The sequence below is a fragment of the Passer domesticus genome, chromosome 3 (genome assembly GCF_036417665.1).
Source record: "Passer domesticus isolate bPasDom1 chromosome 3, bPasDom1.hap1, whole genome shotgun sequence".
Lineage (NCBI taxonomy): Eukaryota > Metazoa > Chordata > Aves > Passeriformes > Passeridae > Passer > Passer domesticus.
In genome coordinates this window covers 109,539,365-109,564,228 of record NC_087476.1, presented here as the reverse complement: position 1 = coordinate 109,564,228, position 24,864 = coordinate 109,539,365, and the positions used below count along the sequence as shown (strand labels likewise).

Here is a 24,864-nt window from a genome sequence, read left to right as displayed (position 1 = left end):
AACACTTCTTGGGTCTCAGCACCTACAAATCTGGACAACTTGTGCCAGTGCCTCACCATCCACACACTAAAGGATGTTTTCCTCATATCTAATCTAACCCTGTCCTCTTTCAGTTTAAAACAGTTCTCCCTTGTCCTATCACACCAGGCCCTTGTCCAAAGCCCCTCTTCAGCCCTCTTTAGGGACTGCTGCAAAGGTCTTCCCAGAGTCTTCTCTTCTCTAGGCTGAAGAAGACAGAATTTCTAATCCTGTGTCCTCAGCAGAAGTGTTCCAGCCCTCTGAGCACCTCCATGGTCTCCCTCCTCTGGACTCACTGTCACAGCTCCATGTACTTCTTATCCTGCGGGTCCCAGAGCTGGATGCAGTTCTCCAGATGGGGTCTCACCAGAGCAGAGCAGGGGGCCAGAATCCCCTCCCTCACCCTGCTGGCCCCACTGCTGCTGCTGCTGCAGCTCACAATGCACTTGGCCTTCTGGGCTGCAAGCGTGCAGTGCTGGGTCACATCGAGCTTCTCATCACCAACACTCCCAAGTCCTTCTCCTCAGGGTGCTCTCAATCCATTCTCCACTGGGCCTGCACTTGGGATTGCTCCAGTTCAAGTGGAGAACCTTGCACTTGGCCTTGGTGAGATCTGAACTCCTAAGCCTGTGAAGCTTCCTCTGGATGGCATCCCTTTCCTCCAGTGCGACTGCACCCCTCAGGCTGCTGTCATCAGCAAACTACTGAAGGGACACTCAACCCTATTTTCCATGTCACAAACACCACCAACCCCTTAGGGACACCCCTCATCCCTGGTTTTCACTTGGGACATCAAGCTGCTGACCACAACATCCAGGCCAACCACCCAGCCAAATCCTTATTCACTGTGTGCAACAGTGGAGTGCTCTAAACACCAGGGCTAAGACACCCATTTCTGACAATTAACTGTGGAGTTATAAAAACGCCTGCTTTTTGAGGCATCTCTGCAGAGAACAGCACCAATCTGAGTTGTAAGAAATTAAGAAGATCCTAGTAAGAACCTAAGAACACTACACTTCCAGCCAAAAAGCAAGAAACACCAAGACAATTATGGAGTAAATATTTGTGCTTTAACACTTGGAAATTGGGCTATTAGTAACCCAAAATTAACTTAAAGGCTACATCAATTAAGTAAAAAAAATATATATCCCTGGTGTTGACAATTAACATGAGGTAAATTGCATACTGAGATGAGCAGGCTCTTACCTAAACCTTGATGTTTTAAATTTCTTCTTAGAAATCAGTACAGGGGATTTCTCGGAATAATGCAGACGTAGCCTTATTTCTGTCTGACATGTCAGCCACCCAGCATCCACAGTTTCAATACTATCTATCAAAAGGCAAACAAAGAGAAGACATTTTAGTAACTCATTTTAGGGACATCTAGGCAGTTCCTCTTGCCATCACCTTCCAGATAATCCTCCTTATCACCAGCCGTGATCTACAGTAATGCAAGAAGCTGGGTGCAGCCTTTCCCCAGACTTTCTGAACTACCCAGAACAGCCACCAAGAACTGCAGTTGTCTGCTGGTTTTTAATGGCATTAAACAGCAACAATGATCATGTATAAACTATCTGCAGGACAGCACTGAGGAACATTCCCTTGTCCTGGGATCTCTCAGCACATGGAATAATACTGACAGGAACTCTGAGGGCTCCAATGCAGTCAGAGGCTCCCTGTTTCTGATGAGATACAAGTGTCCATTAGCTCATCATAATCAGTGCCAGTAAAGCAGTGCAAGTCTGCAGGACAGGCTACAGCAACAGCTGTGATGAAAAGTGTGGAGAATCCTCACCTGACCATCAAAACAAGGAAAGCCTGCAAGCAGGAGGACCAGAAACACAAGCTGCAAAGCAGGTGCTGAAGCAAACCCTACAGTTTTAAAGAGTTCCTAAAGAGCCAAACCCATCATTTGATGAGGATATGAGGGGAAAATGGAAAAGCTTGAAGACAAGATTTATGAGGTATGATAAGGAGCTACTTTAGAGGATTGAACATTAAGTGAGAGGTGGGTCAGAACTGTCAGAAGTGAGACATTGGTGCACACACAAGAACATGAGGTGTGGGCTTACAAGAACCCTTTGGCAGCTGCATCTCTGACTGAAGAGGCAGAGTGGGAACATTCAGCGTGAGTGATTATGTTTGTGCAGGCATGAGAATTTTTCTAAAGCTAGGTATTAAGAAAAAGCTAAGCCTATTCTGTACTTTCAAAAAATGCATGCTCATGATTTATAGTTCCCAAATTTCAACCTTTAACACCATCAGAGTGACAAGACTTCAACTCTTCCTAGCACTCTTTTATTAACGTTAGAAGGGGTAACAGCCTGAGTGTGAATTCACAAATGCTAGTTACAAAAATATCTGTAAAAGCATAGAAAACTATCATAGGCAATTCTTCTCAAAACCTATCATTTCAAACATTTTTCAGTTACAAGACTTAACCTTGCTTAAAATAAATTCATAGAGAATAAAGGTAAAGAATAAAGGTTAATATAGCTCACTTACTACAGATTCCAAAGTTTCCATCATCGACAGTAATTTCATTTTCTAGAATTAAAAGGAATGGAAAAGAATGGAAAAAAGTAATTAGTATTCACATTTAAAAATCATTGCCAAATTAAATTAATTCTACTTCTCCACTTCACTTCTAAAAAGTGTATCTAAAAAAATGCAGGAGAACTGAAACAGACAAAGCAGCATGTTTTTTGCAACCTTCTCTAAAGATTGATCTCAATTTATGTTTGTTTTCTCACTTTCTGCACAAAAAAACCAACCAACACACAAAACACCACATTTCGCTTCTAAGAATCTGAACTGAGTAAAAAGGTTGCACTATTTTCTGGCTTGCTGCAGTATTTTGCTGATAACTACATCCCACTATTATCTAAGATGCTTTACGTGTCAAAATAGTGTCAAAGACATTAAATTTTCTTGCAAACATACAAGAAAGTTGTCCTGCTGCTGCACATTCAAAGCTTTTAAATCAAGTCAGTCACAATTAAAATGCTTATTCTGCCCACATGACAGAAACCAACCTAGCACGAAATACTGAAAACGCTCACTGCACACTTACTTTTATCCTTACTCTTTCCAAAGCTTTAAGAACTGAAATCCTAAGGCACTAAGTAAATTCATCAGTATTAACAGAAAAGATAGTCTAAACAAACCATCCACTTCTCAAAACACAAAGCTTCACATAATTTTGCCTCTCCAGTGGTTAATCCCTTTTTTTTCCCTAAGAATCATTTGGCTCCTAATCTAATTTCTTAATAACCACAAGCAACAATTTAGGATCAAAATGACTCAGTGCTAACATACTGTGCATTGCTGCATTTTCTTAAAAACTGTTTATGAAGAATTCAGTATTACCTGGGGTAAAAAAAAAAAAATCTCTACTTTGAATGAAGTAACCTAAATTTAGAGATAAAGTCTAGGCCCTAGCAGAGGATAGGCTGCTTCTCTTATCAGCTACTGACAAATACAGAAATAACCTTCTTACATGAATAGAAACACTACTGACTCAACTGAAATTTAAAAAAAAAGGCAAAGGGAGAACAGAACATGATCATGGTACTATTAATGACTAACAGATTCTTTGATACCGCCTTCTTTCTAAAATACATTTTTTCAAATAATTAGAAAGTTTCTTAACAAATGTGAACTGCTAAGTGTGGAGAAAATAGTATTTTTTATGTGCTAGAAAAGACAGTGCATAAAACATGCCATAGCAGCATAAGAGATCTAAACTACAAGCTACATTCAAAGGTTATTTCAGTCACTCTTAAAACCCAAACTTTTTCCCTGTTCAGAAAAGCATTAGTAACTCATATGCAAGTCTGCATGCCACCCTTTCTTCCAGCAAAATACATTTCTGCTAAATTGCCGGGTAAATAAGTGCATTCATGTTTCTACCTTCATTAATCCATTTACTTACAGGAGCCTAATTGAACATTTTTCGTTTAAAATTTTACTAATTAAATAGTACTTAAATAAAAAACCATCAATATCATACCAGTGAATATCATACCCTCCCCGCATTTTCTTTAAAGAGATCATATGGATCCTTAGTCTCAAAGAATTAAGCTTACAGAAAATTATTAAAATTTCAAATCAATAAAAAACCAACCCACATAATCTTAAGGATGACAGCAAAGAATTTCACATCCACTCCCATTTTGAAGCCACTTACATATATATACATATATATTTTGAGAGTAAGGCCCATGTTTTGCAAAAAAAAAAGTCTATACCTCCCACACATTAATAAATTTAAGTATTTTAAAACTACAGGTATCAATCCCTCTAAACCAGTGTGCAGCATATCAGCAATCTTATGCATATGCCTCAAACAGATGCAGTTGATGCCCATACCTAAAGGGGTAATTGATCGTGGTTGTAGATGAGTCTCCCACGTGTGAACTATGACTTCGCAGGGACCATCGATAGTCTGTAATTTAAAAGTTAAATGTCTGCAATAATTTCTTTTGTTAGATCTGACTTTGTACCCATGAAACTGTTTGGGATGGTTGTGAACTAAACTTAAGAGATTTAAGGAAGTAAAAGAAGAAGGAGAAGAAGAAAGGGAGAGGAACAGAGAGAGAAAAAGACTGAAGAAGAAAGAAAGAAAGAAAGAAAACAGATGAGGCTTCTTACCCCTGCAACTGCTGATGACTCTGTTTGATGTGTTGTGAATACATATGACAAAACTTGTGACAGTCTGACATGGCAGAGAAGTTACATGGAATCATTAAACCTTTACTGCTAACAGATACTCTGCTGGACTACTTTAGTTTCCTTCTAATACCAAAAAAAAAAAAATCTCTGAATTCATTAAGAGTGCTCACTTTGTTCTCAATCTACAGCAACAGTTTATGAAAAACCCACATCTCTAATTCCAAACAGCACTCAGCACCTACTCATGCACATAGCAGTTGCAGGGGTGAGTTCTCCTTCAAAATTTACCTTACTAAATTCAAAGACTATAAAACACAGTTATTTTAGTTGTGGTACTGGAAAGCAAATTATTTATCATCTAATTAAAACATAAATAATTGACCCAATCAGCCAGCAATGAAGACCCTGCAGTCTATTCCAACTGGAGCAGGATAAATTAGATACTTTCATTTAAAAAAAATACTGTCCACCAAAAAAATACATTTGTTGACAAACATAGCCAAGACTCAGATAACCAGAAAAGTAACACAAACTCTTCTTTCAGAACAATTTAACTTTGAAAAAGCTTTCTAGATAAAAGGTTTTAGGTAACCACAATTTAACAACAGAGAACATGCCTGGTTACCAGTTCAGTCACCCTGAGAAGTTTCTCCTAGCATGGCACAGATGTTACTCTCAGATGTAAAAACCACTACCAAACAGCTGCAATTTGTCATTTTGATGTTTTGGAGCCCAAGTAACTTATTTCCAAAAAAATTTGCTACTATTGCCAAAGACATGGAAACTCCAACGCCAGCTCATCCCAGCAGTTCAGGTTCTTGTTTAAACAGATTTCAGCCCCACAGGGACATCCAGACAAGGTTCAAACTCAGCAGTATAATTACACAGCACCACAATGCTTTGTTCCATTACAGCTCACCCAATAAATTCTCTACATGCAGATAGGATTTCTTGACATACACTGAGCATATTTAATCTCCCAAGCAAGGTGAGTTAATAGCAAACACCAAATATTTAAGAAGTGTTCAGTAGGATGGCTTTGTTCTGTGAGCCTCAGCTAAAGCAATGTTCCTAATGAGTTCAGAGGCATCCACACTTAAAGATCATGTCAGAATAAAACACATATGCTTAGTTACGTTTTAAAGACAAAATGCATACAAAACATAAATAAAATTATATTACTGCTTCCAGTTGATTCCTGTTATGGGGCAGTTTTAGTTCCCAACTTGTCACTGCTGTCACAGTGACCATGCTTAGGATTTCTAGAAAAGTAAATGATGAAAAGTTTCTTTCCCCTCCTTTCACAGCACAGTGACATTTGCCTGTCACAATGACAGTTTCTAAAGCTGCAAGCCATGTTTGTCAGCAGGGAGGCTGCCATTTACTCCCACCATGCAGGCATGCAAGATCTCATGAACACACGTACAGCTTTAGTTTGTGAACCTGGGAAATGCAAATCTTCCTAACATGGACCAAGCTGTTTCCTTCAGAAGGTAAGCAAAGGTTTTTCCTTGTAAAACCCCCAGTGCATTGTATGAAAATACCAATTTATTTCTTACACTACTGTAACTGTCCATTCTAAAGTTAGGTTCTAAAATGATGAATAAATTTGAATGACATTATCCCAACAATAAGGACACCAGGCCAGATACATTCAGCACAATTTCCTCTCCTGAAAGGAATACAATGGACTGATTGTGCATTTAATCCCAGGAACCCTCAACACTTTCCACACTAACAAGAGCCAAGCAAAGCTACCTGGAAAAAAAGGGCAATTGATTAGAGAACAGGCACAGACATCACTAAGAACCCTCTCAATTTCTACTCAGACCCTCTCTGAGTTTACAGGCTTTTAAAAAACGTTTTAATTACATGTAACCGAAGCCATTGTTACAATGAGGTCAAAACAGTAATGTCATTTCCACGGCATATACTGACCACATCTGAAAAGCAGCCCAGCTGAGCAGCAGAACTAAATGATGTCTCATCAATATTAACAGTATGGCAACGTTGCCTAAACGGAGAGATTCTAGATGACAGTCTTAAAAGGGCATCCATTCAAATGTCACATCAAGCATCCCATGGGCAGTACACTGAGGTAAGTGTCAGTGTGGATCTTTTTCTACTAATACAGACACTTTTATTTTTTTTAAAGCCAACACGAATGTTATGTTGCTTGATCTTGATTAGCTGAACATCTGATTCAATTTTCAAGTTTCTAAAGGACATTCAAGAACTTTCTTTAAAAATCAAGTCTTCTTCCATTATGAGAAGCTGGGGCCTCCCTCCCCAGCAGTCATTAGACACTTTTGAAATGAAGGGAAAAATGCCTATCTAGCATAATGGTTCTGGAGGTTGAAAGCAGATGCACCATCTGCACCAAGTGCCTGGGTACTCAGTACAATTAAATAATGCAAACACTTCTGTGGATGTTTAAAATGGTAATTTAGGAGATCAGTTCCTGGGTTCCTGCTTTAAGGCAACACAATAGATAGGCATTAGAGTGGGGGAAAATCCAAACCAAATCTTAAAAACGCCACACAAACACATTTATCCAAGTGCACTTCACTAATTAAAACTATGTTTCAAGAATAATAATCTACTTCAATAATATGAAACAGCTAAATTAGGCTTAATTGCTAAAGCTGCATTTCTGACCAAAATCTCTCTGGATTTCTGTACCATGTAGAAGACAATAATTAAGCACTAAACTGAATAATTAAAGCCATTCAGCCATCGCATCCCACTTGCAAGGCAGCAGCACATAAAAGTCACCTGGCAGGAAATGCTGAGCTCAGGAGACATTTTATAGCTCTGGTACTTCCAATAACAGTTTCACACACAATCTGCTATCTCAGCAGATTATAATGCCTTTGTTACTATCATGACAACCAAGGGTTCTTAATCTACAAAAAGCTTTTCTAAGGCATTAATTACTGAGTCTAGGTCTAAGTTTCAACTTTATTACTACAGTCCAGGCACTAAATTTAATTGCACTTTATAAAAGTAAATCTCTCATTTGAATCCTCTGTAATTAAGCAGAAAGTGTGAAAAATGTCCTCCAATCCAGTTTTTAAAGTCCTGCTACATACACAGACAGCTTAGTTATTTCACACTTGCCTTGAAAGAACTAACCCTGAACTTGCATGCTTATTTACAGTTTTAAAAGCAAATACAGAACACAGTTGAAAAGATTAAGGTGTGTTCCTTACTAAGGCTTTCCAATATGCATCATGCAAACAATGCATGTAAAATTATTCTTCTAAAATGTAAAATACACAGAAGACAAATTCCAGCCAAGGGAGTTTTGGTGTGCCTCACACAAACCCCCTCACAACCCACTGCCACAAACAGAAAGTGAGTGTAGAATAAAGCCCACGAAGACCCTCACAGGGAGCTCACTGGTCCCAGACTATGTTCAATGAAAGAACAACCTCAACAAAAATAGTTTAAGTTACTGTCTCATTTCATCCAAGTGTGTGTATTTATTTTTCTTTTTAAATGCTTAAGATCAAAATGTCTGCAACACAGTAAAATCTCTTGATATCCAGGAGCCAAAACCTGACACAAATTTTATAGGAAAATGTTCTTTGTATATATATTTATATTCATGCAACAATTCTATGAATTTCAATATACTGATTATTTTAAAAAAACCCTTGCTCTAATTACACAACCACAACTATGTTAACACCAATATGCTTCACTACAAACAAGACTTTCCATTACATCATACTTTCCCTCAAGTAAAAAAAATTTAAGATCAAATTATGACCTTCTTAAAGGGAAGTGAGAAAAAGACTTTTTTTTAGCAAAATGTCCATTATCTGATCTCTTTTCTCTTTACATCTAGGCTGTAGCACTACTGTGGGTAATCTAGGAACTACCATTTCTCTGTGTAAACATGTATCAGCCCCATCTTTGCCACCACATCCAACTCAAGCATCTTCACAGATGCAGTTGCTGTAGAAGTTGCAAACTTCAGGTGGATCTGTCCTCAGCACGATTTACTAATTATGTGATGTCAAATTCATACACTCAGACTTGAACATAGAGTTAAGATTGCACTGTTGTTCCACTACACATAAAATTGATACAAAAAATTAAGTGTCAGAGATCATATATTGCCAGCTTGTCAAATTTAGATTAATCACATGCAATGCCTAATGAAAAAAATTCTGAAATAAAAACATGCAGAATAATTTAACTTAAAAGTATCTTTTCCTTATCAGCATTTCCTTAATGCTAAAATTCTCCATGTACTCTCTCACTTGCACTATACTGTACACGGCATTCTGGGCACTTTTTCATTGTTCAGCAAGAGATTTACAAAAAGAGGAAGAAAACGACATTGTACCTGGATTTCTTTCCTTCAAAAGACTTTAGTTTATAAGAAGTCCTGTGCATTTAAAAGGTCAGACACCACTAAGCTGACAACCCTGCACCCCAGGAATTCACATGCTTTGTTTTGTAGGGTGGTTTCCTTTTTTCCTGCTCTTTACACTTAGAAGCCCTTTATGCTGGTATTGCATAAAATTCATACTTACCTTGGCAGGCCCTGCATCACACGGTGCAAAAGTGTGCACGACACAGAGCACCTACTCAAAGAAACACACTCACCAACACAGAGGGTAAACTTTTGCAAATGGTAAAACAGAAATTGTATTGTCTTTTAACTGTGGCTCAGCCTCTGCTCACTAACTCTGCTTTTTGAGTGTGCTACTTATGCTTACATTTAAACTTCTGGGCATTTGCAAAAAAAAAAAAAAAAAGTAAGAGTCCCATCAGAGCTGTTGAGCTCTAAGAATTAACCTACTTTTGACCTCAGTTTGACCACAGCAAAATAAATCTATTACTGGCCTTCCCTTCCTTTGCCTCAAAGTACCAATTTAAACACCAGTTTCTGACTAGACTATTTCACATGCTGTAATGAAAAAAACAGAACTGTGTTTCATCTGAAATTAGTATCCTTCACTGAAATGATACCTCCATCAAATGTAAGTTTTTTCAAGTTAAAAAAAGGCTGACAAAAATTTACATGCTCTTGACAGTAATTGAAATTTTTACAAGATATTGATGAGATGGTTCTGTAAGTCCTTTGCACATTTAGTTACAGCCTTCATAACCCCAGTTTCAATGAGGAACTAAAGCCCAGGGTGAATAGTTACAGGATATTAATAGAATAAGAAATACAGCAAAGGCAGCATTAAATTTCTTAAGGTTATTACTTGTTATTATGAAAAACAGTTCAAGAGTTCAATTTTCCCAACTTAGCCCAGCTTTTTCCTGGATGTAGCCTCTTCCCATCTGAAGAACTTCCCCCTGCCCTAGTGCAATGCTTACAAACCAGTACATTGCCACATACATTAAACTCTAATTCATGTAACTTTAAAGTCATATGCAGCTTTGACATCAATACCTGTAAAAACATTATCTGTCTCTTGACTCTGTTTTTACCCTCCAAGTTGTGCAAATTCCTATATACAAAAATACACAAAACAATGGGATGCCTCATCCCTTGTTTCACCTTTTCACTTCAAGAGATTAATTTATGTTGATTATGCAGCACAAAATCTGGTTAATACTTCTCATGCTTCACAAAAACAAATCTGCAGTGATTTTAAAAACTTTTAAAATTTTAATGCACCTCCTACACTGACCATTTTTCTCCTACTATCACTTGCTTCTGTCCTATCATATAGGACAGGTATCACATACTATCACATTCCTTCCATAGATCATTTGACATCCATGCTGAAGACTATATGCAACTATATTGTAACTATGAGAACTTCACCATATTATTTAAGCTTTATAATAATGTCAGGGATTTCTTTACCACTGAAATTTTTAGAACACTAACACTGCTAAAAGAAGAGAATATAATTACAGTTAAGAGCATATGGCTATGTATTTCTAGAAGTGAACTGTGAGTATTTCCACAAATGTTTTAGTGTTTCACATGTAGCAATTCAAGACCTATTTCTAAAAAAATCTCATCTCAGGCAGTCCTTTTTTTATTCAAGTATGGGAATTTTTACTAGGCATGAGCCAAGGTTGTACATACCTTAGGTTCTAGAAAGTATCCTTTAAAATACCGATACTGAACAGGAACTCCTCTAGGAAGCTCTACAGTAGCTGTCCATTTTACCTCAGACACACTGTGGAGAAAAAAAGAAAAAAAAAACAAACAAACAAAAAAAAAGTTCTAAAATACAGCCTAACAGCCACCTCAGACACATATATAAGTAATATTCTAAAATAAAAGTCTAGTGTATTGTTGCAAGGAAAGTTATTACAAAGTACCCCAGCCAAACATGCAGAGAACAGGAGATGTCCTTAGAATTGAAACTGAACTTTTTGATCGACAGATCTGAAGTGATTTAAGAGAACAAGAATTCTCATCCCCGTTGAACAGATGGGGAAAACATGGTGAAGTGATTCAGAGACCCATCCAAGATGACACAGCCAGTGACTGACAGAATTAGACACAGCCTGCAAACCTTATTTTCCTTCACCACAGAGCTGCTATAAACTGGCACAATTTTAAGAAAACACTAAATTCTTCCACTGCATTTAAACTTTCTTTATGTACACTCATGCTTACACACATATTCCCCCCCCTTAAGAATTTCAATGTAACTCTCAGTTTAAATAATCTCCACCCTATCACTTTCTAGCTGCACAATAATAACTTTTTTATAGTCTTTATTTTCTTTTTATCCTATATATCTCCTATAACTTGCTGCACAGCCATGGCACTGAGAATTGTCCCAGAGCAGTTTCTTACTCCAAATATCTAAAGCTAAACTACTGAAATCCCAGCTACAACAGCAGAAGCACCATCTGTAATAGAAAAGCACACCCAGGTTTCATATTTTCTTAAACATATTCCAAAGTGCTCAAGGGCAACACAAGAAATTCTGGAGTTCTACTAATAGTACGTGCAGTTTACAAACTCAAAGACAGAATTAATTTGTTGCTCCAGAACTCCAGCTACTTCAAACGGAACAAGTGAAAAAAAATTCAAAACAGAAGAAAAAAAAATCCCCCTAAAAAAACCAAAAATGAAAACCAACTTACGTATCCAGACCCTGGAGGACCACTGCAAGCTGGGGATTCCAATTTCCCAAAGCACTGCAGCTCCCACATATTGCAAAAACCTCTCCTAAAAAATCCAAACAGAAAAAAACCCACAATCATCATTACTTCAGACTGGATTGCATTAAAAAGTACAGCCACAGTCAAACTTTCAAGTATTTTAAATATATATATCAGTATCACTCATCTAAAATCCCTCCTGTCCAGAAAGGAATCTTACCCCACCCAAAACTACAACAGCATTTTCTTCACCATCCCAAGGCCCTGAGAGAGGGACTAATGACAACCCCAGCCCCTAAAAGGGTTGGCTTCCAAACCATTCTTAAGGAATAGTGTTCAAAACATCTCTGGGAATGCAGCAGGCAAATTTTCACAGCAAAATGTTTCATCTCAAGGTGACATGGTTATTTCCCTAGATACTCTGTATTTTTTAATGCACGTCCATATTCCCTCAAAGTCATACCAACAATTTAGAAAGCACAGACAAACAGGAGATTGCTAGCATTATTCCCAAGGCAACATACCCAACTAATTTGATTCCCAAGAGGAATAAAGTTCATTTTGCTGCTACACTTTCAGTTTTTATTGGATATCAAAATGTAACATTGTTACACAAAAAACCCACATGAAATTGTCACGCTTATCTTAATGCATACATATATACAGAACCCAAAAGTCTCAGTATATTTAATGTTGGGATATCCCAAGTGACCATTGCAACTTACCCTTGTTTTTAATATAAAACCTGTATATCTATCTGACTGTAAGAACAACAATGATAAATACTAATGGAAAGAACAAATTAGTATTTTGTTCTCACAGGGTTTCAACAAGATTTTTAGACATAAAAAAAAGCTGTTGCAGAATGAGAAAATATGGAGTTTTAAAGTACAGTTAGGCACCACAAAAGAATGATAGAAGCATCTCTGACTTATTTCCTGTTCTCAAAATGAGCAGTGTGGGGGACACAATAATCCCAAGATACAAAGTAGACCAGCTGTATGCAGCAAGTGTACACTGCCTGTCCCTAAGCCACAAATCACAGCTGACACTTCAAAGTACACAGTTACAGTTTTGAGGATGCCCTTTTGTCTCTAAAATTGTGCCCCTTTTCTCCAGTTAAACCAACAAGGGATACCACAGGCCTGCTTATGAAAGAAACTTCTGCAGACCCAGGCACTGGAAAAAATCTACAGAAGACAGAAAGCAGATTACTGAAATCATTTTACATAACACCTTGAACTTCAGCAGTTGGGTTTTTTTTTTAATCTTTTGCTGCAATTCATTAAAAAAAAAGAAGCCTGAGCTTTCTGGATGCTCACTGTAAGCATACAAATGCAGACAAAAATCTACATTATGAGTATATTTAGTATGCAATTGCCTATGTCACCTTTCCCTTTCCACCCTATCCTGAGGCACGTGATGATTTGTTTTTGCAGGGAGGAGATAAAGTGTGGAGGGAAGACCACCTGAACATCACACAGGTAGAATTTTTGAGTAGAGCTATTAAAAAGAAGCTAAAATTCTTTTAACATCTCTTTAAAACAGCAGTACTTAATACATCTTTGTGTACACACAGCCAAGCTTTGAAGTGCCATGTAATTATATTCCTCTTAACTATTCCAGGTGCCAGCTGGAAGAGTTCTCTGGGCTCCTATTTTAAACAGACCTGTGAACATCAGTGACCACCTCTCACTCAGTAAGGCACCACACACAAAAGGCAATGCCTGAATTGGGTGTGCAGCCACTCTAAACTCCCTTCAACCACTGCACTGAGGCCAAATTAGGATTTATAAAACACTGCCTTAATTGTCCCAGTAAAGCCAAAGTAAAATGTGTGGCAAACTGCCTCTCCATAGGCAATTCTGAGCACAGTGGGGTTTGGGCTGGGTTTGCATTTCAAGCTCAGGGGTCCTCAGCTTCTCCCCTCTCCTTGTCATGGAATTCAAGGCTGCTCCTGGCACAGCTCCTTCAGATACAGCAAAGAAGGTTAATCTAAGCCTTCTGCTCCAACTCAAAGCTTGCAACAGCCTCACTAATCCAACAATAATAACAAAAGCTCCAACAATATCAACATTGTCATAAGCAGAAGCACCCTTTTGTGTCATCTCTTGATGCTGTATTTCCAGATAATTCTTTGTGAACAGCCACTGAGGCAGGATGTGCTTCTCATTAATCCTACTTTTCACTGCAGATACTATTAGCACAGGAAGAAGTTATACATCCAAAGTCAGCTTTGCTAGTGACAGTGTTGCTGTGGAAGCAACAGTGTAAGCAGGACGAAGAGCACAGCTTGCCATACTCTATGGTACAGCTACACAGGTATTGAGCTAAGGTCAATTTACTCTAAACTTTTACACTTTTCTCCAGAATGCTGTAAAAACCTCTGCTCCTTACTAACATCTTTATGACTACATTGAGTACCAGTTTTCAGTTCCCAAATGCCAAACCACGAGGGAGAAACACAGGAGAGGTCTAACACAGGGCAGATGTCAAAACCTGAACAGTATCTTTATCATTCTCTCCCCTGCCAACTACAGGAGACACTTCTGCCATCTGGTATTGGCCTGGCACAGGAATTTTGCCAATCTGCTCCCACATTCATCTGCTTCTGTTAGGCAACAATCAATTACTTTTTTGGTGTAACTTCTGTGCTGGTTGTTGGCTGGGGTAGAGTTAATTTTGTTCAGCTAGCAGGGGCTGTGTTTTGAATTTGTCCTGGAAGCAGTGCTGATAACAGAGGGATATTTCAGTTATTTCTGGGCAGTGCTCACAGCATCAAGGCCTTTTCTGTTCTCTCCCCACCAGAGAGGGGGCTGGGAAGGAAGAAGCTGGGAAGGAACACGACTGGGAGCAGTTTTGTGGACCTCAGTTACCAGCTGTGGTTAAATACAACTCCTTTCCAGGTTCCTGAAGATGAAGGTCAATGTAATATGCACAATTTATCAATACCAGATTTTTATGTTCTACCTGATGTGATACCTTGTGTTCCTCATTTGGATAACAGAAGGGGTTTTTTTGTTGGGGTGGGGTTTTTTTTTTTTTGTTTTTTTTGGCTTTTTTTTGTATTTTTTTTTTTGCATAGACAGAATACTGAATTAAGCTGCATATTCTTTCTGTCTGTAACTTCTGATAGAGGTCACATCTTGTGAGAACTTTCAACAGGGATGCAGAGAGAATAAAAAAACGAAAAAACAAATCAATGTGTACCTAAGTATCGTGGGCCAGAATACAAATGCTTGTTTCCATGGAATATAAATGTACTAAAAAGAGAAGATTTTAAACTAATGATAACCATTTCAGTTAGCATCAAAATCCCTAGCATATTATGAAATTTTTGTTTGGAGAAAGAGATAAAATTTATTTCCCAAATGTCATTTTCAAATTAATTGCTGAAATGTCTTAATACATTTTACAATGATTTATCACCTTGATATTTGATCTAATACATTCTTTTGTCTCTGAGGAAAACAGACAAGACAGCCTTTGAACACTCCTTCATTACGTTTTCTGCTACACCAATCATACAAAAAGGAGAATGTATGATTTGAATACCTGGTGCTGATGATCCTGTTACTTCAAAAGTGACTTGACAAGAGGTCATTTCTGCAGAACTTTTGTCTTGGGATCGTTGAAATCTCCTGTAGTGGGAAGAAAGAGAACTAATTTGAGGAACAATCACTACATTTGTTGCTGCTCTAAGTAAGAGGAAACAGAAATCCCACCACTTACAGGGAAGCAAGCCACTTGTGCTATTACTGTTTGAGTGAGCAGTAGAAGCAGAAAGCTCTTTAAAAGTAGCTGCAGACCCAGATCCAGCTGCAACACTGGCATAAGAAAAAGACCACTAAATGAAATACCATATGCAAGTATCAGTATCCTGCAGCATTTATCAGTCTTCAGCAGAGATTTTTTCAAAACTCTTTCTGACTAATTTTGCTTCCAAGGAGACCACTGGAAGGTTTTAAGAGATTTAAGGTTAGGATCCTTGGCAAACAGTAACTTCTGCCTCATCTGTGCTATTCTTCAGCATCCTCTACAAGGCACAAGAAAGTTTCCACAGAGAAGCACAACCACCTTGAAGGAAAAGGGGAACCACCATAAGAGATGACAGCTCTCTGCTGTCACTTGTCCATCCCTGCAGACTCTGCTCCCCTACTTCCAGGCTTTCACAGAGAGCACCGGGAGCCACTGGAAGGAAGCACCAAGCAGCCTTCAAAGCAGCACAGCAGGAAAGACTGCCTTTAGCCAGGACAGCAGGAAGACTGCCTCAATTTTCTCCTCCAATGCACAATACCTCAACTGAAAAAAAAACCTGGCAGAACCCCATTTTCACCATTACAGCAGAAACACTATTGATATAGCACATCCTTAATATTATTTACAAAAGCAGCAGTCATAGTAAAGTCCACATATGGATGTTGCTAGACTGTCACCACCCAAGTATATCTATCTGGACATGGGCTACAAAATAATTGTACTAATTATGTGCAGAATAAATTTTGCAATGCTTTCAATCCAGTTCTTTACAATGCTGTGGGAGTATTTTTGTTCTGTGTGTGTTTTGTTTGGTTTTCTTTTTTTTTTTTTAACCAGGAGGTAGAATGTTACTATTGCTGTTCTTGAACAGGATAAATAGCACTTTATTTCAGTACAATCTTGGTCAGCAATCTTTTAGTAACAATATCAGAAAGAACTAACAACACTGAAGAAAAATTTGCCTTTCATTAGCTCTACTACTACAAGAGGAAGTCCTTGCCTTCAAAGGGCACAGGACAGTTAAATATGTCTTGAAAGCAAAAGACAGATACTAAATAGGAGGGGAAAAAGAAGCTCATCATCAAACCTCATTCTTTGTGGGCATTTAGAATGTTATTACAGGTATTCGACCTTCAGAATTGTTTCTTCTTGATTTTTTCCTCCTCCTCCTCTCAATTCTAACTCTCCTCCTCTATTGCTACTGTAACTACAGCTGCCTTTACTTTACATTCCTTTTCCTCCTCCCTTATTTTCCCTCTCCCTGTCAAGGAAGATGACTTTTCAGTAATAAAATGAGAACAAAAAAAAACCCAGTAGACATATAAAGGTTTCCGGTCACATATTCCAATTCTGCATTTGTCTTTCACAAATTTTATAACAATAAAAACCCAAACGATAAAACCCCAGACTACTGAAACTAGAAATAAGCACAGCTGATAAACAGGAATTCCACGAAGGGCATGCCCTTTAGGAACTTTCTCACCTGTGTATGTTAAGTGACACATTCTAGCACTTGTTTATTTATAGACAGAGAAGCACAGCACGTTTCAGTGCTGAAGCTAAGACTGGACTCACGAAACTGGTCTAATGTGACCAAAAAAAAATCTCAGTGTAATGCAGAGAATATAAATTACTAGTGTGCATTTACGATGCCACCAAGCAGTCAGGGGCTTGGCTGTGCTCACCACAAGCCTGTTTGGACAGCCTGTAACTGAAGGAGCAGAGGAGCCAAAGGGGAAACGAAGTAGGCAAAAATGCCTTGCGGAAGTCAAGCAGGAAAACGAAAGTTGATGTGTGCACCCAGTTCCCCAAAGCAAGAATATGTTTTTGGCTTAAAAAAAAAAAAAAGCTGTATCCAGAGCCAATGCAATGACTCAAATTTAAACTTCACAAAAACCAGCATGTGTCCTATTACTGCAAATTAACTAACTACCCAACTGTTCCTAGAGAATCATCCAAAATCCTCCTAAGTCTATAAAGCTTTTAGCCAATCTTGCAAAAATTCTATGTACCTACTTTACAGACAGGTGTGGGCTTTTCTAAACTGCCTAGTAATATAATTTTAATTTTCTATATAGGAGTAGCCAGTTGTAAGGAGGTTTTGATAAACTGGCTTTGCAAAATTGTCAAAATTCTACCCAAAATGCATTTTATCTCAAAAACCTACTCAGCCTACCCAAGGGATGTATACAAAGAAAAGAAAAATTCCACTTCACCAAGCAAGAACCTGTTTTTTTTCTAGCAGAACTGCAGGTACAGGTATTGCTCTTATATTTAGGGTCAAAGTACTACCCCTCATTCTGAAAAAAATATATTTTCTAGCAGAGCACTGAATACAAACACACAGGAAAGAAAAACCAGGTCTGCTTTTTGTTAAGGAATTAAACCTATGTGGTATATTATAATGCACTTATAAAAGCAGTCTAAGTTTTCAAGACATGAAACAAAAACATTTTACTGTGGTGGGAGGAAAAAAAACCCCAAACAACCTCAGTTTAGCTGTCTAGTTACTGATGGTTCCTGAAAAGAGATAATAATTTAATTCCCAAAGAGGAATGACAAGCTCAAACAATCAAATCCTCTGACCTCTAAGTGTCAGGCATCTTTGAAACAGGATGTTCCTTCCTTCAGATTTTCAGCACTGCTTAGCCAAAGAAGCTGGCAAAGAATTAACAAAATCCTCTTTTCCTCCCCACTCCTGTAATGATGGACTTTTAGGTGAATGCAAAGAATTTTCAGCTCAGAGGGGTCACGTCATAACTGCTTGGGGAACTGAAGCAAATTAGAAGAGCTACATTAAAAATGACAAACATTTCCTAATCAGCAAATATTAATAAAATCGATTGAGGCGATTTACAAACTAGGAATCCTTGTGCAACAACCCTTTTTAAACAACCTCTGAGTCCAAAAGTAATAAAGCTGAATTCACATCTGCTGCAGGAACAGGCATCCAGGTGCTAACCTGGGTGCAAACAATTGCTCCTCTTCCTTTGGTTAGCTTTTATAGACTACAACCACCTGCAAGAAAGCAGTGAACACTTGAGCCTCAGTTCTCCTCATGGGAAAGATATATCACACAGGTGGAGACTTATCAGCACTTTAAAAAAACACACAAAAAACCCCAACATTAATAGGAAGAAAAGAATAGGAAATCCAAACTCTCCTCTCCCTGATTCTAAAAGAGAACTTCTAGAAAATGCAGATAAGGAAAAAAAGACGACATAATACAATCAACTATTAAAATGTCACAAAGTATCATAGATTTTCTCTAAAATGAGGTAATAAATGTCATCATGGATGGGGAAGACCACGATATTTTTTTGTTGTAGGTAGAAATATACCAGGACAGGGACTTGATTTATTAATTCAAATCTTGATGTTCATGTGAACCTTGAAGGCTTACAGGTCTGGTGATATATTAAAACCCTTCACAAGCCTTCAGCTTTAGTGGATTATTCTGCCCCACCCTTAATTTCCCCAACCTTTCCAATATGATTTAAGAGGTGCTGGCTGCTTGCTGTACCGTATCTTATATGTTTTTTCAGGATTAGCTAAATACACACCAGGTAATCTGGAGCAATCATGGAATATAACAAACACTAAACAAATTCCAGAGTCATAAAAATTCACAGCAGCCCTGCAGCCAGGTTACCTGCTCTCTACTCATTACAACCAATATTTTTAATAGCAACTTGAACAGGTTTTGGGGCTTTGATTCTAGTGGTCCAAGGGCAGGCTTGAAGTACAATGGGATTTTTTTTAAAAAACTGTGGAGACTTACAAGCCTGAAGGCCTTGAATTTTGTTGCATGGACAGAGGGCTTTCAAAATTAGGCAGGGAACACTTCAAGCAACTGCACTGACCTGAATGAAAGGCTGATTTTATCAACTCTAAGTTGACTGTAAGGGCTGCAGAATGGCTGGTTACACTTAGCATATCCATTAAGGACAATCAGACTTTGGCAACATGCTGGTAAGAAAGTAAAAATGTATCAGACTCACACCAAAGTGTCACATTTCTCCCCTTCTCTCCCCACAAAAAGCCACCAATCTCTATCTAATAAACTAAAAGTAAAAAATTCTGATGGAAAGCTACCAACCCAAAACTCTCTTGGGTAACATTATATTTAAAAATGACAGGATAATATGCAGCACAGATTTTTACAATGAGATGAAAAAATACAGCTCACAAAGTATCATTTTAATGGGTAGGGTTTTTTTTTTAAATAATACATTTTATAGGTACTTAATGGGATTTTTCAAAGGTAATTAGACAACTAAGTACACAGGTGCCACGAATTTCCTGGAATGCATTTTAGTACTTTCAGACATCTGATATTTAGTGTCAGATTACTTCTGCCTGCTCTATTACCGAATTTGCTTAGTTAGCTGCAGAAAAATGAAGCCCATTGTACTGGGCCTGGCTGAGATGGAGTTAATTTTCCCTACAACAGCCCTCACAGAGCTATGCTTTGTACTGGCAGCTAGAAAGGTGTGGATAACACGCAGAGTTTGGGCTGTGCTCACACAGCATCACTGCTGTCTCTCCAACATTCCTCACTGTCACCAGGAGGCTGCGGGTGGCCAACATCCCGGGAGGAGACACAGCCAGGACAGGTGACCCAACCTGGCCAAAGGGACATTCCTTATCATATGACATCAGCTCAGAGATTGACAAATAAAAAAAAATTAAATAAAAAAAATTAAATTTAAAAAAAAAAAAACCTACCTAAAAGAAAGGAGGGTGTTTGTCATTTAAGACATTTGTCTTCCAGAGCAGCTCCTGTCTATATGGAAGCTCTGCTTCCCTAATGGGGAAGCAGAGAATAAAATCATCTGCATAAATTATTTTTGATGTATTAACTGCCTCTACCTTGACCCCTGAGCCTTTTCCACCTTTCTCCCCCTCAGCAGAGGAGTGACAGAGCTGCTTGGTGGGCAAGTGGCACACAGCCAAGGTCAACCCACCAGCACCTTCTGTGCACAAACAGGCTCTTTCATAATGCCAGCACACATTTCATCACAGATCGTGCTCCACAGTCCTGGAAGTGCACAATCCTAAAGATACACATGCCCAATTATTTGAAAATAGCTCTCAATTTACTGCATATAAAGATAAAATAAGCAAGGACTAGAAGGCTGGAGTATTTTTTGGTTTTTTGTCATGTTGAGCTGACACTTTCCACCTTAAGAGAAGAGACTCACGAGCTGTATCAACACCCAGGAGAGTCCAACTCCACGCTGAAGCAGGGGAAAGGTGCCACAGCCCCAGCCAAGTCATCTGACAGCTGGGAGGACACACTGGCAGCACTGGGGCTGACACAGCCTCTGACCTCTTACAGCCTCCCTCATGAACCATGAATTTGAACACAGCCCAGCACTGCTGGAGAAGGTACTGTGCTCAGATTTTCCCTTCTTAAAAGATGTGCTGCACACAGCAACAGAAAATCCAGCACGCACCAGATCTACTGCTGTGCTGAACAAAGGGACGTGAGCCTCAGTCACACTCTGTGATATTGCAAAGATACCGAGTGGTATCTGGTTAATCTTGTAGTATGAGGAACAGATTTTGTTGCTTGTGGTTGGTCCTAATGAAGTATCAGATACTACAGCATAGATCTAAAGCAACAAATTAGACATGCAAGAAAATTATGTAACAGTAGCTGACGACACCTGGGTTTTAGAACAGCGTCAGAGGATATATTTGTCAGGGCATTCCCTTTAACAACTGGGAGAGAATTTTTAGAAACAGCATTACAGCATCGACTCCTTCATGTTCAACCAAAGACAAAGAGGGTTCTTCCTGCCCCCTCCTTTCCCCCCAGTGCACCTTGACTGCAGGAGCAAGGACGAAGTCAGCAGGTCTCTCCTTCTGCATTGCAGTGCTAACACTGGACAGCAAACAAACTTGCACAGAAGATCTGGACATGCTGTTCTGATTCAAAGGCTGAAATTTTACCAACAGCCTTACGCTGACATTTAGAAAACAGCAAAGCCCAAGTGACACCTCTGAAACTGCATCACACTAAAATACAGCAAGTGAGAAAAATATCTTGAGGATTGTATTTTCAGTATCAATTTAGCTCCCCACGTGCAGGGCCACATCAGCCATGATTCTCTCCGTTCACCCACAATGTATCTGCTTGGTTTTAAGTAACAATAAGTTGATTGTTTCAGCATTTGGCAAATACCTGTTCATGTGACAGATTCTTCCGCCTCAGCAATGCCACAGTTTTGCAAAGTTCTTGAAACAGACAGGAAACAGCTGGGGCACGTTTGTGAGACAGAGCAGCATCAGTCTGATTCCTCTTTCGTGAAATGTTGCGTGCTATTAACGTACGGCTGACAAGCTCTTAGACAGCAAGTAATTTAGCTCTCTGTATCACACCAACATTCCTCACTTAGGAATGACTTGGACAAACAACATGTATAATGCTCCCCACAGCTCTCAACAAACCACTTTTTAACAGGTTTCCAAAGCCTGGATCCATTCTGTTGAGGGGCTACATGCCTTACCGAAAGACTAATTACATGGCAGCTTGGGCTACCAGTGCCTATTCAAGACCAGTGACAATCTCCTATTTTTTTAACATCTTATATAGTTATTGTACAGGAAACAGCGCTAGAATGGAAATATATATGACAAAAATAATTCCACTTATCAACTACTTCACCCTACCGTTAACATTTAAAATATGTTGAAGGTTAACCAGCATCTAACACTGCGTGCTCTGATAAATTAAAACGCTAATACTAACAAGACAAGCTATTAACTTAAAAGGAAAAAGAAAAGGAAAAATGGAAGAATGAACCTGTACATGGTTAGGGTGCAGGTAGCAGATTAATTTTTAAAGTTCAGCTTAATCTAGAGCAGCCTCACTATTTCCTACGCGATCAATAACATCAAACCTCGAGCCGGCAGCACCGCCGCTGCGTTCCTTTAGCGCAGAGCCGAGACAAAGGACGGCAGCGCGGCGCACACCCCCACGCCCGGCAGAGCCCGGCCCGCCCGCTCCGACACGGACCGCGGGCTCCGGGCGCCCCGCACGGCGGAGCCCGGCCGGAGGGAGGCGGCGCGCCACGTCCCCGGCCCGCCCCGGCCCGGCCGCTTGCATAATGCGGCAGCCGCGGGACCGCCCCAGGCCAGCGCTTCAGGCGGCGACGTAAACAAACAGAGCCGCAGGCCCCGCGCTCCCCGGCCCGCCAAGCCACGCACCGGGGGCAGCCGGGGCCCGGCCGGGGAGCGCGACGCGCCCGCAGCCCGCCCGGCACGGCGCCCCCGCCCCGGGGCACGGAGCCGCGCTCTGCCCGCCTCTCGGGGAGCCCGAGGGGACGTCCCGGTGCCCGGCCGCCGCGCTCCTCGCCCGCTCGTCCTCTCGGATAACACACCGATCCTGCGGGGAGCGCGGCCCCGCGCCCTCAGCGCCCGCTCCGCGCAGGGCTCGGACGGACCCTGCTCAGCCGCCCCCGCCGCCACCGCGCGGTCCCGCCGCCACACGCGGCCGGCGGCGCCGACTAACCTGGCGGAAAGGAGCGGCGCTCCGGGGCTGGCTGGCTTTGTGCGGAGCTGCGGACAGCAGTGCCCGGGCTCCCCGCCCCTCCTGCCGGGGCCGCCGCCCGGGGCCGCCTGACGGGGGTGGGGAGGGGGCGGCGCGGCCCCAACCGGTTCCAGCTGCCCCCCGCCGACCACGTGACAGCTCCCGCGGCCCCGCCCCTCCCGCCGTGGCCAATGGGAGCGCGGGAAGCGCCGGGGGGCGGGCGCGGGGCGGGGCCGAGGGCGGCGTGCGGAGTGCGCGGCGCGGGGGCTCCCGGCGGCACGGCGGGCTCGGGGGCGGCTTACGGCCGCCTGCGCACGGCGGGGCAGCTCTGCCCTGCCCGCCTCTCCCGAGAGAGCGCCGCCGCCTTCCCGCGCCGTCCCCCCGGTGCCTTCCGCAGAGAGCACGGCGCCGCTCCCCCAGCGCTCTCCCGGCACCGCAGCGCCACCCGAGCTCCTCCAGCCTCCAAGACCTCCCCGGGAGCACGCACCGACCGCTCCTTGCCGCCGTCGCCACCATAAAGCCCCTACAGCACTCCCGCTAGCCCCGCGCCCCCCTCGGCAGGCGGCGTGCACTGACCTGGCCGAGCACTGCAGCCGGCTGCTCAGCCCTTGGTGCGGGGCTGCGAGCGGCGCTGGCCGGGCTCTCGCTGGCGCTGGCCGGGCGCTGGCAGCGCGGGCACGGCAGGGCAGGGCAGGGGCGGCGGTGCCGGCAGCCGGATCCAGCAGCGCCGAGCGCACCGGGGAGGGCGCGGCCACGTGACCCGCCCGGCTGACGCGTCACCCTGCGGCCCGGCCCCGCCCCTCCCGCCGCAGCCAATCAGGGCCGGGCTGGAGGGGCGGGAGGGCGCGCGCCGCTCCCTTGAAAGCCGCGGCGCTGAGGGACGGGAGCGCCGGGATGGCGAGGGCGGGAGAGCGGCCCCGGCCGGGATGGTCAGGGCGGGAGAGCGGCTTTGCTGAGGCGAGTTGGGTTTTTTCTGCCATCCCCATACTCTCTGAGGTCACCCTTCCCTCTGTTTGTGTCCTCTGTGTCCAGCCTGGGACAGTTAAGTGTTGCTGTAAGGATTGGGAGTTCCCCTTCCTAAAGCTGGAAACTATCTTCCGTGGTTGAAGCTGGCTGTTAGCCCATGGCACCAAGGACACAATGGATTTTTTGTGGTATAAAGGAGCAGGTGCTATGGCTTTCCTTAAGGGCTTTGGTCTCCCTTGTTTTGATGGTGGCCACCTGTCCCTGTTGTGGAACAATTTGATGGTGGCCATCTGTCCCTGTTGTGGAAAAAATGTGTATTTTATGATTGGCTTTTTGCAAATATTAACATGAATATTATATGTGTTATGTTAAAAAGTAATGCTGTATTTTCTTAGTGTGTTAAATATAGTTTTAGGTTATAACATAATGTTAAAATAGAAGCTATGCTATGTAAGATACTTTTTTAAAGGAGAGGACTCGCACAGACAGCAGCCACAGGACACCTAAATCTTTCAGAGAAAAAGAATTTGTTCCTCCCTTATCAGAAGAAACTAACTTCTTCCTGCCCTGCTCAGCCCTGATGATGCCGTTAGGATTAAGAGGAAGTTGACACTGACTGGACAGAATACTCTGTTTGAATGGAATTTATGCATCTTGTATGAATTGTATGAATATGCAACAGGCTATTGCTTTTAAGGGTTAATGTGTGTCCTTTTTGGGGTTTATTTTGCCCTGAAAAAAGGTACTTGGACTGTCCGTAACCCTTTGTTCTTATTGTCTCATACTGTCCTAATCCAAATGGTCCAAAT

General features: G+C 41.3%; 1 protein-coding gene across 6 annotated transcripts in view; it reads right to left on the bottom strand.

The window, feature by feature from the left end:
- Positions 1-23,848, bottom strand: part of GPCPD1 (glycerophosphocholine phosphodiesterase 1) — a 43,159-nt gene extending 19,311 nt beyond the window's left edge. Inside the window, exons 1-7 of one of the 6 annotated variants that reach the window (XM_064415041.1) lie at positions 23,666-23,848; positions 15,349-15,434; positions 11,776-11,860; positions 10,760-10,853; positions 4,390-4,465; positions 2,524-2,565; positions 1,225-1,348 (exon numbers count right to left, since the gene is read on the bottom strand). In XM_064415041.1, coding sequence (XP_064271111.1) covers positions 1,225-1,348; positions 2,524-2,565; positions 4,390-4,465; positions 10,760-10,853; positions 11,776-11,860; positions 15,349-15,397 — 470 coding nt within the window. In that variant the 5' untranslated portion in view covers positions 15,398-15,434; positions 23,666-23,848. Of the gene's footprint in view, positions 1-1,224; positions 1,349-2,523; positions 2,566-4,389; positions 4,466-10,759; positions 10,854-11,775; positions 11,861-15,348; positions 15,435-19,415; positions 19,437-21,742; positions 21,935-22,460; positions 22,482-23,071; positions 23,232-23,665 lie in introns of those variants that run through there. The other 5 variants (XM_064415040.1, XM_064415038.1, XM_064415037.1 and 2 more) reach the window with 5 other exon arrangements.
- Positions 23,849-24,864: the final 1,016 nt, after the last annotated feature.